Source organism: Anopheles marshallii, chromosome 2, assembly GCF_943734725.1.
Source record: "Anopheles marshallii chromosome 2, idAnoMarsDA_429_01, whole genome shotgun sequence".
Taxonomy (NCBI): Eukaryota; Metazoa; Arthropoda; class Insecta; order Diptera; family Culicidae; genus Anopheles; species Anopheles marshallii.
Genome location: NC_071326.1, coordinates 28,331,223 through 28,348,036, shown reverse-complemented (window position 1 = coordinate 28,348,036; position 16,814 = coordinate 28,331,223). Strand labels below are relative to the sequence as shown.

The 16,814-nt window shown below is 40.5% G+C and overlaps 6 protein-coding genes across 6 annotated transcripts; 5 read left to right on the top strand and 1 right to left on the bottom strand.

Annotated features, from left to right (window-relative positions):
- Positions 1–1,236: 1,236 nt before the first annotated feature.
- On the bottom strand, positions 1,237–3,583 carry LOC128717815 (septin-1). Its single transcript, XM_053811488.1, has 5 exons — positions 3,554–3,583; positions 3,280–3,472; positions 1,992–2,250; positions 1,556–1,921; positions 1,237–1,477 (listed from the first exon to the last, which is right to left on the bottom strand). Exons 1-5 carry the CDS (start codon positions 3,581–3,583, stop codon positions 1,237–1,239), a joined length of 1,089 nt encoding a protein of 362 aa, XP_053667463.1.
- Positions 3,584–5,506: 1,923 nt separating this feature from the next.
- On the top strand, positions 5,507–6,194 carry LOC128717811 (uncharacterized). The gene is made up of 2 exons (XM_053811487.1): positions 5,507–5,953; positions 6,030–6,194. The coding sequence occupies exons 1-2, from the start codon at positions 5,507–5,509 to the stop codon at positions 6,192–6,194; spliced, it is 612 nt and encodes a 203-aa protein (XP_053667462.1).
- Positions 6,195–7,704: 1,510 nt separating this feature from the next.
- On the top strand, positions 7,705–8,386 carry LOC128717810 (uncharacterized). The gene is made up of 2 exons (XM_053811486.1): positions 7,705–8,151; positions 8,222–8,386. Exons 1-2 carry the CDS (start codon positions 7,705–7,707, stop codon positions 8,384–8,386), a joined length of 612 nt encoding a protein of 203 aa, XP_053667461.1.
- Positions 8,387–8,923: 537 nt separating this feature from the next.
- On the top strand, positions 8,924–9,575 carry LOC128717809 (uncharacterized). The gene is made up of 2 exons (XM_053811485.1): positions 8,924–9,343; positions 9,411–9,575. Exons 1-2 carry the CDS (start codon positions 8,924–8,926, stop codon positions 9,573–9,575), a joined length of 585 nt encoding a protein of 194 aa, XP_053667460.1.
- Positions 9,576–11,873: 2,298 nt separating this feature from the next.
- On the top strand, positions 11,874–12,561 carry LOC128717808 (uncharacterized). Its single transcript, XM_053811484.1, has 2 exons — positions 11,874–12,317; positions 12,397–12,561. The coding sequence occupies exons 1-2, from the start codon at positions 11,874–11,876 to the stop codon at positions 12,559–12,561; spliced, it is 609 nt and encodes a 202-aa protein (XP_053667459.1).
- Positions 12,562–13,005: 444 nt separating this feature from the next.
- LOC128717807 (uncharacterized) lies at positions 13,006–13,697 on the top strand. Its single transcript, XM_053811483.1, has 2 exons — positions 13,006–13,452; positions 13,533–13,697. Exons 1-2 carry the CDS (start codon positions 13,006–13,008, stop codon positions 13,695–13,697), a joined length of 612 nt encoding a protein of 203 aa, XP_053667458.1.
- Positions 13,698–16,814: the final 3,117 nt, after the last annotated feature.

The window sequence follows — 16,814 nt, the reverse complement described above, 5'->3', positions numbered from 1 at the left end:
GTAAATTGCATTCCTAAAAAATCGTACAGACAAACACACCTACACATGCAGAACTAAACAATGCTAAAACTACGCCGCTGTTTTACGCGATCCCAATGCAAAACCCGTGTACGACGAGTGTGTGTAAGCGGCGGAGGAGGTGTTTGAATAAAAACGGAAAACCCGTATCACTACCATTAACGGATGGGAGTCTTGTTTTCTCTCGTACTCTTGTCATATTATTTAGCAAACGATTCCAATTTTGTTTTCCAGTACATTACCATTTATTGAAAACTGATCCTGTCCGAAACCGGTTGGAACCGAAATGTAAAATATATATATATAGTAATACTCTAAAATATCGAGACGCTTTTACCTTTACTTTCTGTCAGATTTATACGCGTATAAAATGTTACTTTTCGTACAAACTATTGCGATTATTGCAGCTGAATGACGTAGACCTGGGAAGTGGGCTTCAGTTTCTGCACGCTCTCTCCACTGACTGGTACGTACTTTGTTTGGAAATTGAAAGCTACAGAACGATGAGGACAGTTTGTTGGAAATAAAGTATTCAAGTAAAAAGAGGAAGAGAGAAGAGAGAGAGAGAGCGAAGAGCAATTTTTGTTTTGCTTTTAAGTACCCGTTCGTTGTTCAATTCCGGCAACTCAATCGACCGGTAATGTGGCGATTAACGTGGCTAATGTGTCAATAGCAACCAATCACTAACGGTAAGGGTGACGTTCTTACTTTTACACTTATCATATGCAAATATTTCGTACACAAAAAAAAAACGGACAAGAACTTCCAAACTGTAGTGTGGGGTGCATCTTCTGTATGAAAAGTTATATAAACCACAACAGTTAGCGAACCACTACGACGTTCATAAACATACAAAATTGAAGAGATTCTCGATGAGACTTCCCGCAATATGAAACGCTGAGTGAGGAGCGTGTGAGTGGCAAACTGATGGATGGTCGCATGGCGTGAAGCGGAAGATGGCACACGACGAAATATGGACATCCGTCTCGTTTCTCGTAACAAATGAAATGGTTTTTTTGTCTCTATCTGATATGAACCATACAGGAAATGCTTACAGTTTTTCGTAACAATTGAATACGTCCTTTTTCACTCACCATTGGAGGCATCAGCTTGGGCATGTTTCTTTTCTTTTGTTTGTGCAGTATATGAACTATGCGACCATCATCACCAAACACCACTATCGCTCGTGTTCGTGTAACTCTACCTTTTCAGGGCACATTATTTCTGTGCCTGAATTTTGGCTTGCATTTGTGCGAGCTTTTCCTGCATTCGGCGGATCTCTTCTTCCTTCTCGCGCAAAATTCGATCCTTCTCCGTCAGCGATTCACCACCGGTTACGGCAGTATCTTCCTTAATGACCGAGTTCGTATTTTTCCGAACGGATTTTGCCAACCTTTCCGAGCGATAGTTTTCGTAATGGACCTCCTGGGTGACTTCCTGTAGATCTTGCATATGAGTGCTGCAAAACACAGAAAACAAAAGTTTATCCCGTCAGCTATTAAGCGCGAGTGGGTTAAGCGACTGGTAAGACACTCACATTAACATGGTGCGAAGTTTAATGAAATCGCAATGATCCGGATTTTCCACCTCGACAACACCCCACGGGTATAGACGACCGCGCACCTTGCGTCCCTTCACCTCCAGCAGCGTGGTCGATCCGCACACGGCAAACGGGACCGCTTCCTTCAGCTGGCGCACTTGCTCCTTATAGTCCTCATCCTCATCACTATCACAATCGGGTAGTGGATAGATTTTGATCCCATTATCTTCAATCTCCTGCATTATACGGCACTTGAGGCGCTGGATTTCCTTCTTCGTCAGCACGTCCGCCTTCGCGATCACTGGCACAATGTTTACCTTGCAGTGCAGTTTCTTCATAAACTCAATATCGAGTGGTTTGAGGCTAAAGCATATTGGTAACGAGATGATCAGATACGGAAACGACAAAAAAACAACCATCTCACATTACGTACCCATGGCCGAATGGTGAGATAAAGTAGAAACAACAATGTATTCTGTTGTCCACAATGTTACGTCTGTTCAGCCCACTTTCGTCGCGCAAAAACCGCTCGTACTGCTCATCGATGTACTCGAGGATCGCACTGAAGCTATCGCTATTATCGATAGCATCACCGAATCCGGGCGTATCGACAACGGTCAGCCGCAGCTTCACGCCACGTTCCTCAATCTCCACCGTGGACGCATCCAGCTTGACCGTCATGTTTTGTTTTTCTGTAATAGCCAAAAAAAAGGAAACCAGCAGTTAGTAAGCGATTGTACAACATATTAGCAGTTCAAACGAATCAATCGTACAAAAACAGCGCGCGCAAGTCATGGAAAGAAACATGTTGAAAACGTTATTTAACGATTCGCACAACATCTTTCCGTACAGTTACCGTGTACACGTTGATCGTAACGCTTCGGTGATAATCATTGTCCGTCTGGCTCTTAGTAACGACTTCATTTGCACGAAAGTGGCATATGTGACTGGTACGAAATTCATTCAGCCTTTGTTTACTTTCACTAGCGACCACGGCATACAGTGGAATGATAGCTTTCATTAACAGCGACACTGTTACACCTGTATGGATCGCGTAACGGCCACGTTGTAAGTAAGCAGGCCAACAGCAAAAGGCAAAACGAAGCAAAACTTTATCCATTCAATATCAACAGGCAGTAGCAGCAGCGACTTTAATTGATGATAGCACGCTGACTAAATTTAATGGTCCCGTCGGTGGCTGTTAGAACGCCGATTTAATGAACACGGGATGTTAATTGAAACTAATGGATTTATGTTTCAGTTTAAAACAAAAAGTTACGAAAACGTACGAACAATTGAGTGTGCAGATATGGTCTAATGGTACTGATTTTATTGCGATGTTGATCATTTTTATATACGTCCACGTTTTAAGCGAACTTTAAGATGAGGAAATATGGCTTTTGGCTGCTATGTTACACTAATTCACTTGGAATAGTGAAATATTGTTTTATATGGCACAGATGTCAGTCATAACTGACCATGTTCGTGATGTATTTTATTACATAAATGATAATGTTCCAACGATGCAACGATAACAGCCCTACGCAAATTTAAAATATTATCATTCTAATTGCATACTTCACGGCGCAACATTCAAACGATCGTTACAACACGTTACAGTTGCGACCGTTCTGTTATCTCGTCTTAATACTAGTCGCGTTGTCTCTTGATACTACACTTTTGAAAACCAACTCACTACACTAACGTCACCCTTTACTCACCAACAGCATTCGGTATTACACGTTCCGGGTAGAGATCGCTCAGGAACAGACTGTTCACCAGGGTGGATTTACCGAGGCCAGACTCACCGACGACCATCAGCGTAAACTCGAACCCTTTCTTCACCGACTTTCGGTGCACCTGGTTCGGTAGATTGGCAAAACCGACATAACTGGACGATTCCATGTTGGAAAACTAAAAAGAAATGGAAAACATTTATTAGCTTACTAGTTTTATACATTTTTTTCTAAATCGACACTTTTAAACACGCACTACTGATTTGCAAAGTAACCGTAAGTCCCGCATAGTGTGCGTAGTGTTTTTTTTTTTTGGTATCTGCAAGCACTAATTGATCCGAACAGCCACAACGATGAATTGATTATGTACGGCGGGTACGACTAATTGCAAACAGTGGCGAATAAACAGATTTTCCCCCCTTGTCTCCACAGCAGGAAAGCGCACATTGCGTTTGCATTTCCTCGGTTAGCAAGCCAGTTGCATTTTGAATAGGAACTGTAACCTAATTTCTTTTAGCTTTTCACTATCCCACCTGGCGCATCGATTTCTAACGGGTCCCACTCAGTTCCATACATAGTACTGGCAAAGCAAAGAACACTATGCAAAGACGTGACGGTATGATGAGCGGTCCCCTGTGACTGTGAACCTTCTCGTAACACGCTGCCCTAAAGACGCTTCTGCCACTCATTCTGTATGCAAAGCGCGCGTTCAAATAGGCGCATACGAAACAATCGCATGCGGTGGTGGTGACGGAAAGTTGCGCGAAAGTCCAATCAACTCTCCACGTTCGGTGACGGGTTGCGTAGCGTTGTCGTCCGGACAGCATATCAAACGGGCGTTAAAGTAATACACTTTTCGTGGTAATGAAAACCACACAACACGCTAAATGAGCCACATTTCTTCGACCCGATGATGGTCGGGGAGACTGTGCGCTGGTCTGGTAAACAATCCAAACCCCGAAACCACACAAATTCCGCCAAGATGCGTTGGTGAAGGGAGCTGGCGGTAACGAATTATCATGATTAAAATCTGCAATAAATTACTGTTCCTGGTGCGGCGTGTTTGCTGCTTTGCTTCGCATTGGAAAATATTAGTGTTACCGAAAAATGCGGCCGAAAATAATCACTACCACGTTAGTTAACAACACGGCAGCACGGTGTGTCCGTCGGCCATAGCCGGCCTCGGTGGAAAATGGTTGGTCAGTGGTTGTACGAACGATCGTGCGCTAAATTGTGAGATTGCTTTACGTGATCAAATTTGGCCTACGTTTGGCTTTAATTTGATTTCCATTTCGTTCGCTCTCGTTTTCTTGTTCAAACGGAACATTGAAAGGAATGAAGGAAATGGAGAAACGAAGATGGAATATCCGGAAAAATGCAACATATACCCATACCGCGCGTGGTGGCTAGTGGTTATAAGGTGGAAGATCGATAGCGATAATGTTGACCGATGTGGTAACCGGTGGCATGAGCTTGAAGCACAAAGCTGAAACATATTCACTTGGCAGCTTGAAAACGCCAAGTAGCAAATCCAAGAACTTGTTGTTGATTTATACATCACATAATAAAACTTTTCCACATAATAGGAGGAAAATTCATCGACACGCACGACACGTGGCTGATTGATGATTTCATTTTGGTTTTGAATGTGACAAAAATGCGAGCTGCGTGAACAATACTACAGGAATGCGCCGAAGGTCATGGATCGAATGTTAGCCTGACAGTTCTCCCAGCTCCTGTCTTTCATCTATCTAGTGTGTGAAAATCACAGAACGCGACGATAAGTAATGCTAACGAGAAACTTGTTATCGAGCATTGTTCGAAATTAGAGTATTATTTACCTTTTAATGGTGGATCGACAAACCACTCGAAGTAAAGCGTCAATTTTCACAAAAATGCACATTAAATTAGACTTACAGAACATTAGAAACAGTCAGATTCTGTCAGTTTCGAAACACTAATCGTCGTTGTATGTCTCTATTTGCATCGAACACTGTGAAGATCGGTAGGATATTACATAATTATAACACTAATGAAAAAAATATACAAAATTATTAAGACGCATTATTTAAAATATGGAAGTAATGGATGTATAATTACATATTTCATTTGATTCCGAATGTTCGTTTGTTCCCCGGTTTTAATGTCAGCTTAATCAGTATTATCATTGGCAGCATACTGAAAACAACCAAGCTTTGGTAGTTACTAAGCCATGGACATCCTAGCCAGGAGACAACAGTGCACCACATTCATCTGCTGTGTTACGATTGTGTTACTCTCGACAACGCTGTCGTTTGGGGCAAGACAATTAAATCGAAAATCCGGAAAAAATAACTCGTCCTACATTTTGCGCGTAACCAAAATGCATTGCATCGAGGCACCGTACAAGCGAACGCACCTGAACTACTGTGAAATGGTACAGTTCTCAAATGGTACGGTTGGTTTGAACACTTCCGTCGACATTCCGATAGTGCTTAATTACTTCGAAGTAACTGCCAAAGTGTATTACAAATACACCACCTACCGACCCTTCATGATCGACTGGACCATCGAATTGTGTCAGGTGCATCGTAATGGAAAATTCAACCCATCTACCACAATCGTGTTGCAAATCATAAAACAAAGCCTTCCCGAGTTTTACTATCCTTGTCCACATGGGGTATGTGATCATTGCAATGAAGTTTGTTCATATATTGAACAAACTTGAAAGTTTGGTATGGTTGTCTTTTCCACAGAATCGTACGTACACTACGTTTTGGACTTTGGAACCAAGCTATATTCCATCTACCTTACCATCCGGTGACTATCGATTGGATGTCCACTTCCGAGATTCGAGCCGCTCGACACTCTACGCAGCTCAACTGTTCTGTTCTATGCGTAAACAGAGTCTTATCGGTTAAGTGTGTACATGATTTTGAAGCAGAATTGTTGTAAGTAAACAGTTTAAAGTTGTACAGCTTATAGTAATCAGTTTATCAGTATGTAGCTCAAGTTGATTGTAACGCTGTACAATATGATCCCTGGTTCCTTTTCTCTCGAATGCTTTGCTAACTTCCTTATTGTAGAAAAAATTGAGCCCTCCGTACCTCAGAAAGCCTATTGATTGGTGTAGTTGCAGCATGGATCTGCAAGCTCAAGCAAATTAAGCGCAATTTCATCAAAATTACTAACGCAATTACGCAATTACCAACGGAGACTCCTTGGACGTTCCATCGAGCTCCTACCACCGTATGAACTACGATGTCAATTTCTGGCGTTGGCGTCACTGGAGAACCAACAATCTCGGGCCACACCAGAAATACAACGTGTGATTGATTCTCAGCTGAAATACATGAAACTTTATTGCTTGTTTTATAATTAGCGGAGGAACGGCATGGCCTTATATCTTGTACTATATTAGTTTTTTCCAAGAAGAACAGACAGGCCGTATTGCTTGTAACTAAAGGTAGCGTAATCTAAGATATAATTCACATTCGTTCGAAGACATTTTCTTCTCCACACAATGAAAGATCACCTTATCCTGGGTATACTATGCCGTGTTGCTGCGTAATATTCCGCCATCAAATAGAGTGGTCCATTCTCTTGCGAGGGACTGGATCGTCATTTGGGTTACGTCGCCTTTCTTCTGACATGTTTAATTCTTTTGCCAGATTTTGACAAGTGATGGTTCTGCAGCGATCGACTTGCTTTATGTGCTACCTAAAACTTACACGCATCAAACTCATTCTTTCTTTCATTCATACATACACTTATTCTTCATACATACAAGCGAAATACAACATACAACATAAATACAAAGATAGGGAAGGCGGGATCACACAGACAAACCATTAGTTTGGCAAAATTCAAAAATCACCCTGAGGTAGGCTGCATTCGAGGACCCCAGCAAATCCCGAATTGGGATATCAGAGTATCTTCCTATAGTTTGAACTGCATTCAACAAGGAGGGTCTTGCAGCCTCGTATTCTATGCAGAACCATGAAAGACGATCCACATCGGGGAATCCGACGCTGCACATACCTTGGAGTCCACCTGACAGTTGTTTATTTCACTGAATAATAAAGCTATCTCATACGTGATAGCTTTATAATAGGTATTGTACAGTAGATAGTAGATATTTTCTATTACTTATGATCCAACACAGTTTACGAACGAAAAATCATTCAATATGATGAACGAAGATCGTTGGGTCATGGTATAATTATAATCTCATGTTATTTAGCTTAAAATAAAAACTGATTTTGCCTACAATTATTAATCTTTTGTCGTTATCTGTTGAATGGAAGTAATATATGTATGATTGACAGTTTAATTTGACCTGTTCGTTTCAATTCCACCTTTTACTAAATTTTGGAGTTTAATGCTTCTCTTAGTAGAACAGCAGGCAAAGTGCATCCAAGCAACTAAGCCATGAACATCCTAGCCAGAAGACAACAGTGGACCATATTCATCTGCTGTGTTGTGATCATGTTTTTCTCGATAACGCTATCGGCTATGGCAACACCTTCAAACAAAAAGCTCGGAAACGGTAACACTACATACAATTTACGGATTACCAAAATGCAGTGCGTTGATACACCCTACAAGCGATCGATTCTCCATAATTGTACTATGGTGCACTTACCAAATAACACGGTTGGCTTAAACATTTCCGTTGAAGTCCCTATAGTACTAAGCTTTTTCCAAATAACCGTCAAAGTGTATTATAAATACACCACCTACCGACCCTTCATGATCGACTGGACCATTGAATTGTGTCAGGCACTTCGTAATCGAAACTTAAACCCTTCAACTGTTTTTGTGATGAAAGTGTATGCAGATAGTTTGCCCGAATTCTATTATCCTTGTCCGCATGGGGTAAGTCAGTGGAACAATACTATCCAATTCCTTCGCCACCTAAACATTGATCCTGCACACACTTCCACAGAACCGAACTTACGCTTTCTTTTGGACGTTGGAGCCAAGCTATATTCCGTCAACTTTACCCTCTGGAGACTATCGATTGGATGTCTATTACCAAGATTCAACCCACACGACACTTTTCGCTTTTAGGATATACGGTTCCGTACGAAAGCAGGGTCTCATTGGTTAAATTTGAACTTGATCATAAACGTAAATGGCGTTTTATTTGCAAGCACCGGGCATTGTATTAGAGCTGGGGCCGGCACAATTTTCAATAAAGATACCAGATAAATTCACAAAACTGGGGTAACGTATTCTCAAAAAGCCACTATACCACGACAATGCTAACCAGTCCAGCTTAATATAACTTGGAAATTATTCAGGTAACGAATGAAATCTTTTATGCACATACCAAACAACAAGTATGTGATGTTAAAACCTCAAATATGTTTTGCCGCCAAGTATTAAGACTAATCCTAGAATGAATTTTTAGTAGTCCTGGCTCTATTCGATTCCCATTTTATACGTTGGTCGTTCATTGATCGACCGTTTTGATCAAATAATACAATCACTTGTTGTTATTCGAGATACACGATGTAATTACACGAACATTCTAATGAATTACCGTACTTAAATGTTAGTTCAATTTTAGAAATAACACAATTATTGCTCACAACGGCAATAATCGTGTATCATACATTAGTTTGCTCTATTCATCCACTGCACCATGAGCTCCAAGCATACAAATACCGTTCTGTGGTGTTTCATATTACTGTGGCCACAAAACACTGCACAGTTTGTTAAAAAGACGGGAAAAAGTAACATTACGCACAGCTTGCGCATCACCAATATACAGTGCGTTGAAACACCGTACGAGCTTACCTATCTGAACTATTGCAAAATGGAACAGCTCCCGAACAACATGGTCGCTCTAAATGTTTCAATTCTAGCTCCCATGGTGCTCAACTTCATAGAAACGAAGATTAAGTTGTTCTACAAGTATACATCCTACCGTCCCTTCATGATCGACTGGAGCATCGAACTCTGCCAGGCGTATCGTATGGGAAGGTTTAATCCTTCCGCTATATTGATGTTAAAAGTCATCGAGGACACTGCACCACAGTACCACCATCCCTGTCCACATGGTGTAAGTTAGACGATCCTTCCAATTTGCTAATTGACCTCCAATCCCAGATTGTATACATCCTCTACAGAATCGTACATACATAATTGTGTGGCTGTTTAACCCGAAGTTTATACCCGAAACACTGCCATCCGGCAATTATCGTTTGGACATCTATTTACGAGATACAACAAACAAGATTCTGTTCGCTTTTCAAATGTTCGGTGCTATACGCAAACATGGTTTGATTGGTTGAAGGTACAGCATGTATTTATGGCAAATGGTAATCGGAAAAAAACAATAAACAGTAAAAGTAAACGGTATACATTTTTTCATTCTCGGAAGAACTTCCAGGTGGTACATCTAAAATTTGCCACTGGATGATCTTCTCGATTGGCTTTCAAAGACTTTTAGCAGTTTCACCTCATTTGGCTCGTACTCTCTAATTGAAGAATACACAGATATGTATGAATCTAAAGGAATCATGACACTTGAGCTACAAACTAATACAAAAAGGCAACGATATGTGTCATACTACATGTTCTACAACACTTGTTCTACACGTTCTTTATACGTCCTTTTGATCGCTTAAGCAAAATGCAAGTGGTATAAATGAATTTAGATGGTAATAAGTTGTTCTAACATCTAAAGAATGTTTTATATTGCTTTCCATTGGCCAATTCAAAGACATTGAGTTTTGTTGACTTGGTCTATACTAAACAATGATTGTTGTGGTAGCAAATAAAACAGTACGGTGGAATTTTAAAATAATATAGCAGGTTAACAGTAGTTAAATGTATTATACTGGAAGAATAACTCCCCAGCTTGGACTATTGGTGGTTGGTCTAGCATAGGGGCAGATCATACCAAAAGTTAGAAAGCTTAAGCTTTTAGCCTGTACCTGTCAAATAATCCAGATACCGGGCTGTATCATTATGTGCAGATTCGTGAAGGACATGGCATTTTGACATAAAGAATGACACAAGGGATCAAGTTTGCGGAATTACAAATTGACAAATATCGATTAAAGTATAAAAATTTAACTTTTATTTTAATTTTTAATTAAATTCATTTGAAAAAACAACACATAAGTATGATAATTAAAATAATCCTTTTTCAGTTCTATCCATTAAAAAAAAATTGATTACATTTTTCGCACATGGGACACATGGCTTAACCTGGCTCAGACCAGCTAGCGAATTTTTTTGTTTTGATATTTGTCAAGCTTGGGTTAGCTGCTTTCATTGGAAAATCAATCTAATCCTTCTTTCCAAGGTTTAACTTGGCTTGCCATTTGTATGGCGAGCTGTAAGCGGATAAGCCTGGAAACGTCAAAAAGCATACAAAAAAAAAACTGGCTTAGAGTATAATTCCGGCCATAATTGATAACAAAATAGTATACGGATACTAAAACAGTATATGTTTACTAAAATAGTACAAACCAGGTATACGGGAAATACTAAAAAGTTATTCGTATACTACAATAGTAGCCGTATACTAAAATAGTACATGGTTACTAAAGTAGTGCAAACCTAGTACACTTGGGAATACTCAATTGCTGTAGTCCATGTTAAAGTGTACGCATGTGTACGCATGTTCTTATATACCGTATACTAACTTAGCAAGCATGCGGGAACTGCATACTTACTGCTATTTGGGAATGGTACACTACTTACTACTTACGCAACTTACTTATTACTAATAACAAATAAAGAAAGTAACAGAAGTTATTCCTGGTAAAAGCAGTTAGATAGTTAGTACTTCCTCTATCCTTGTGAAAAATTGGTTTGAGTTTGAAGCACTTGTTTATATGCAATATTGTTTATTTTTTTAGCTACTTGATATTTTTTTGTGTAAAATATATTTAATAAATTATGAGAAGATTTATAAATCATGTATTGGGTTACGTATTTGAAGTATTATGCCCAAATCCAAGTGCTTCAAACTCAAACCAATCTTTCACATGGGGGTTATAAACATGCGGCCGAAAAGCTGTCAAGAATCGGGCTGATGAAATTAAATGCCCCCGTTCAAAATTCCGGTGCTTGCAATCAAAATTGTGCGCCGACGACAAGAATTCGAGTGCGGCGCGTCAAAAAATGTGTGCTGCCAGTCAAAACTAAAGTGTAAAACCCTGTAAGAACTCTTAAAGGTTTCTATAAACTGTCGTCCTTCCCATGGTCAAGCCCTGGTCAATTATAGAATATATAAGAACCCAGACAACAGACCTGATAGATCAAGTTTAAGGTATGCCATGAACAAATGCAGAAACAAACAACGGAATGACATGATATCTGCGGACCATGCTACGATCATGAGAGCGTTTAATTGCTAAACCGACCCAGTAAATGTATTTTATCTCAACAAATTGTTGAAGCAAATTAAAATGACATTTGATGTCTGAAACAGCAAAAATCTTTCTAAACGACTCGGAATTAATTTGCTTGTTGTTTTACAAAATGACAATAATTAATTTACAACCAACAAGCCCCAACAAACCAACATCCATTTGAATGCTTTAGTGAACGCAACCATTTTAGTACCGTGATACATCATGGAAAGAATAACATCTCGACCCATTTCGCTGCTGCTGTTCTGCGTTTTTCTACAAGTGTTGATCGCAATACTATCGCACGGTGCAAAACAACCGGTGAAGAAGATCATAACCGGTAACATTAATCGTACCGTACGCGTCACCAAAATGCTGTGCATAAATACGCCGTACAAATACACGATCCTGAAGCAATGTGAAATGGGGCAGTTCCCGAACGGAACAGTCGGTTTGCAAATTTCCTTGGATGTACCGGTGGTACTCAACTACGTAGAAATCAATGCAAAAGGGTACTACAAATATAGGACCTATCAACCGTTCATGGTCGATTGGACCATGGAATATTGTCAAGCGGCGCGATCTGGAGTATTGAATCCTACCAATGCGCTGTTGATGAAATTCGTTGAACAAACGCTACCCGACTTTTACTACCCCTGCCCACATGGTGTAAGTACATGGTGTAAAGCTTATGAACCAATGATCAGCATTCTATCGTTCCGTGTTCTTTTCCGTGCTTTCTTCGCAGAACCGAACGTATACCGTGTTTTGGCTGTTGCCTCCGAAACTATTGCCGCAGTCACTTCCCTCCGGCGACTACCGGTTGGACATCTTTTATCGTGATTCAAGCAGAACGGATCTGTTCGCACTGCAACTGTATGGAGCGGTACGTAGGCTGGGAATCATTGGATGACCATAAACAGGCACGGCTAAGTGAATGGTGGAGGACCACCGAAGAAACCATTACCAGAACGGTGTGCGCTATATTTGATTTTAGAGCAATTTCAACTGTAGACAAATATAAATTCACTGGTAATCGTCAAACATACAAATTCTACGTCCTTTATCACCCCATATGTAGCTGGGTAGGCTTATCCTCAGGTACCATCAGCTACAATCGCTTTCAAACAGACTTAATTGTCACACAATTAGATGAATCATTGAGATGAAACCACAATCATTCATGGATCATTTCATTGGATCGATTAGATCACTTGCTTATGAGCCTGAACTAAACGACTTAACGAACATAGTAATTGCCATACATCTAAGTGCGAAATTGTTTAGATGATGAGTTCAGTAGCAAAACTTCAACTGATACTACAAGTGTAAAATATTTACGGCTCATATTTGAATCATGAGTTCTTCTGCAATTAAAATATTGAGGAACGTTCTGATCCTCCTCGTAGTGTATGCTCTGTCCAACGACTTTGTACCGTTCTCCACTGCACAGCTTAGTAGAAAATCGAGCAGGATGAATGTTTCGCATAGTATGCGGATTACCAACATACAGTGCGTTAAGACGCCGTACAGGAATACACAGTTGCACTATTGCAGGATGGAACAGTACCCAAACGGTACGACAGGTTTGAATGTTTCTGCCACTGTTCCTGTAGTGGTCAATTATGCAACGGTTGCTGTGAAGGCATTCTACAAGTACACCACCTACCAACCGTTCATGATCGACTGGTGTATGGAGTATTGTCATGCGGCACGCAATCGAAACTTCAATCCAAGCACTGCCATTATCATGAAAGTCATTGAAGGAAGTCTTCCACAGTACAGCTATCCCTGTCCGCATGGGGTAAGTTAGTGGTGAGACCGAACGGCGAAGCGAGTGGTGACTCACGAAAATAATTCGACCGTCTTATGACTCATCTACAGAAGCAAACGTATAACGCCTTTTGGATGTTAGAAAATCGATATCTTCTACAATCATTACCATCTGGGAACTATCGGCTAGACATTGATATCAAAGATTCAGAGGATGGATATCTATTTGCAATGCAACTTTTCGGTGTCATTCGTAGACAAGGCATTGTGGGATAAATGTCCAACTGGCTGGGTGGACAACGCCATTTAGTGTCCATGAAGAAGACAATGAAGAACATTTAGCAAGAATCAAAAATGTTTAGTCTTCGGTTTATTTAGTACTTTGAATGTTAATCATTTATCGGTGGATCGGATGATTGGGCTTATCTTTGAAATGTTGTTTTAATAAATGCAAAATAAATAGTATCAGAAAATGGCAACGATCGCGAACATTTACTCTCGTCCTAACAGATATAATAATATTATTTTAATGATAAGTAAAATTATTATTATTCATAATAATAATAATAATAATAATAATAGAACTATTAACACGCCGTTATCTGATCTCGCAATAGAGACAACGGACCACATAAATGTGAACAGTGCAGTTGAACACATTGCAGGAAAATTGCTGAAAGAATTTTGGAGAGATCGGTAGTCTGAAGATAAGGACACCGGGAAGAACGATTTCAATAGCGTCAGCAAATAAAATATGATCATCGATCGGAACAACATTGATGTGGTCATAAAAGTCACAGGATGTAAATGGGTGGGTATACTTCCGCGAGAAAAAAAAACCATGCAGTGGCCTATAGAAAAAGAAAAGAACGTGGATTGCATTTTGAATCAAAACGATCAATTTGTAAGAAAAGACTCCATGCAGGAAATAATAGTAGTGGTATGATGCTTTAAGTGCTTTAGTTTAGCTTTAGTGGATTGATGTCAGTATCAATGCCATTTGCTTCATATTTGCATGAAATGTTCATATCAATGAAGCTGATCACAACTGGAAGAACGGAAGATTGAACGATCGTGCAAGGAATTCAAATATTTAAATCTTATCAAATTCCCATTCAATTCAATCAAGACATCTTTTCAAGGTTAGTTCACCACACCGCCTGCGAGTTGTACCAAAATCTATAATTTACCACATTATAAGTTTCTGATGAGCCTAAGGCTGACTACAACAGAGTTTTAATCTGGCAGAAGCCGTCACCATCTTAAACTAACGTGGCTCTTCCTGTTAAATGATCAGTTCATCTCTTTCTGTATAGGCACCATAATTTCAAGAGGGTTAGGTCTGAAATTTCTGGCTTTCTTTGACATTATTTACCGGTAGCTGGATAGTGCGTACGGTCCCGATTGGTCACATCTTCGGACATTTTTTTTTCATAATTTATAGGTCTATCCTAATTATCTTTGCTATACAAACACTAAATAGACTTGACTATGTAGTCGAATTGTTCATCCTTACTGCTTGCCGGATGGAAGCAGACTGCCGCGAACATTAAAACATTAATCATTTGTTCGGCCAAACTTACGCAGCAAAACAAACCTACAAATTATACTATGCGTTGATAAATATTAGTCATGACACAATCGTTTGACTCTGGAACACGACAGCGTTCTCTACAAGGAATGAATAATGCTCTCCTTATTACTGCCCTGAAGTGAAACGCAATCAAAGTAAACATTGCCCTTGGTGCGAGCGTCCATACAAACAATCTGACACACCGGAAGTTTATACAACAACAAGCTGCTTCAATGAACGAGAATGCATTCCGCTCCGTGTGATTGAAGCGAAGCTGCTAAAAGATTACCGCTTATCCATCTCGCTACCAGCTGCTTACCGAAAGACAAACGAACACATTTGTTGGGCAGCAGTTGCATAGAATGTATGGAACATAAACGTACTGCCATACCATTCCATGCCATGGTCAACGTATTTTTAATGTAGTGCTACCATTATTATTTCTTTGCAGTGCGGCCCCTCGCGGCACTCCAGCAATCGTGTACCGTCAGCATTTCGTTGGCCGCTGTTGAACCCACTCAAGTGATCTACATATTTTGAGGGCCAGTCAAGTAAAGATGCAATGCCGCACTTGCCGCCATGTGTGGGAAGAAGATACAGCAATTGATACCATCGCCGGGACGATGGTTTTCTGTCTTCACCCATTCTGGGACGCTGTCTGTGCTGTGCGGTTGTTGAGATGGTGTGAATACAAGTGCATCCATGCGCTTCGCGGCAAACGGCGTGTAAATTGGTACACAGGGCACTACCACTGAAGCATTCGCTCAAACGGAACGCAATACTTTTCCGGCAAGCACTGTAGCTTTGCTTTTTCGCAAACCTCATCAAGCAGCCAAAGAACCGCCGCCTTCGATGTGAGTCATAAGAATGTTGCGAATGGCACGTAAATGCGTCTGGGTAATCGCTTTTACCACCGCGAAATGTCGACCGAATGGCGCCCCTTTGCCGCAAGAAGTGTGTATCAGCATGTTTTGCTTTTACGATTTACGATGTTAAATTTCGGTACGCTTGCTACCTAATCCTTATCGATGCGAAGAAAATACGGGAACGGGTGCTGCTTTCGATAAGGAAGTATGGGGACTCTACGGCTAAATCCGGGGTGCTTTCGAAGGGATGAAATACTTACAGGCTTGCCGGACTCGGACATCCTGTTGTTGCGGGCAGTGTCGGTGCACAAAATTCAAGCTTAAAACAAACAAAACCGATCGAACACAATCAGCAGCGAATGGAGCACGGAACACGATTACACTACGGCAGACGGCTTCCCGGATTGACGGTCAATCCCTTCCGTAACAACAATCTAGCAACACCAACGCCTTATGACAGGTCATGCAGGACAAGGGTTTCCGTGGGATGGGTTGGTTGGTTTACAGCAAAATATGTTGCCGATGCAACGGAGACCCTTTTGCGCTTACGAAGGACACAACACAGCACAAGAAATAGAAGCACACTATAGGCACGGCTGCTTAACTACTGTTTGGTGAGAACACTTCGATCGGTTATGAGGTTTCGCGTCCGCGGCACAGTCTCGTCTTTGGTTGCTGTGTTTTTCGATAGTTAAGGCGATGCGAGCAAAACGGTTTTTGTTCAGCAAGAGCCAGTATAGGGGATGTACGAGCTGATCAGGGGATGACAACCATAAAATTTTTCGCTATTACCCGTACTCTTGTTACAAATAGTGAATTAAACATATCAAAGCGTTCATAACTTCTATGATAATCTTTTCAACGATAGATACATAGTAGCTAATTACTTTTAGCACTTTTTGTGGAGAAATCAACTTAAAAATCGTTATTGATATGACATCGGTTCGATATTTA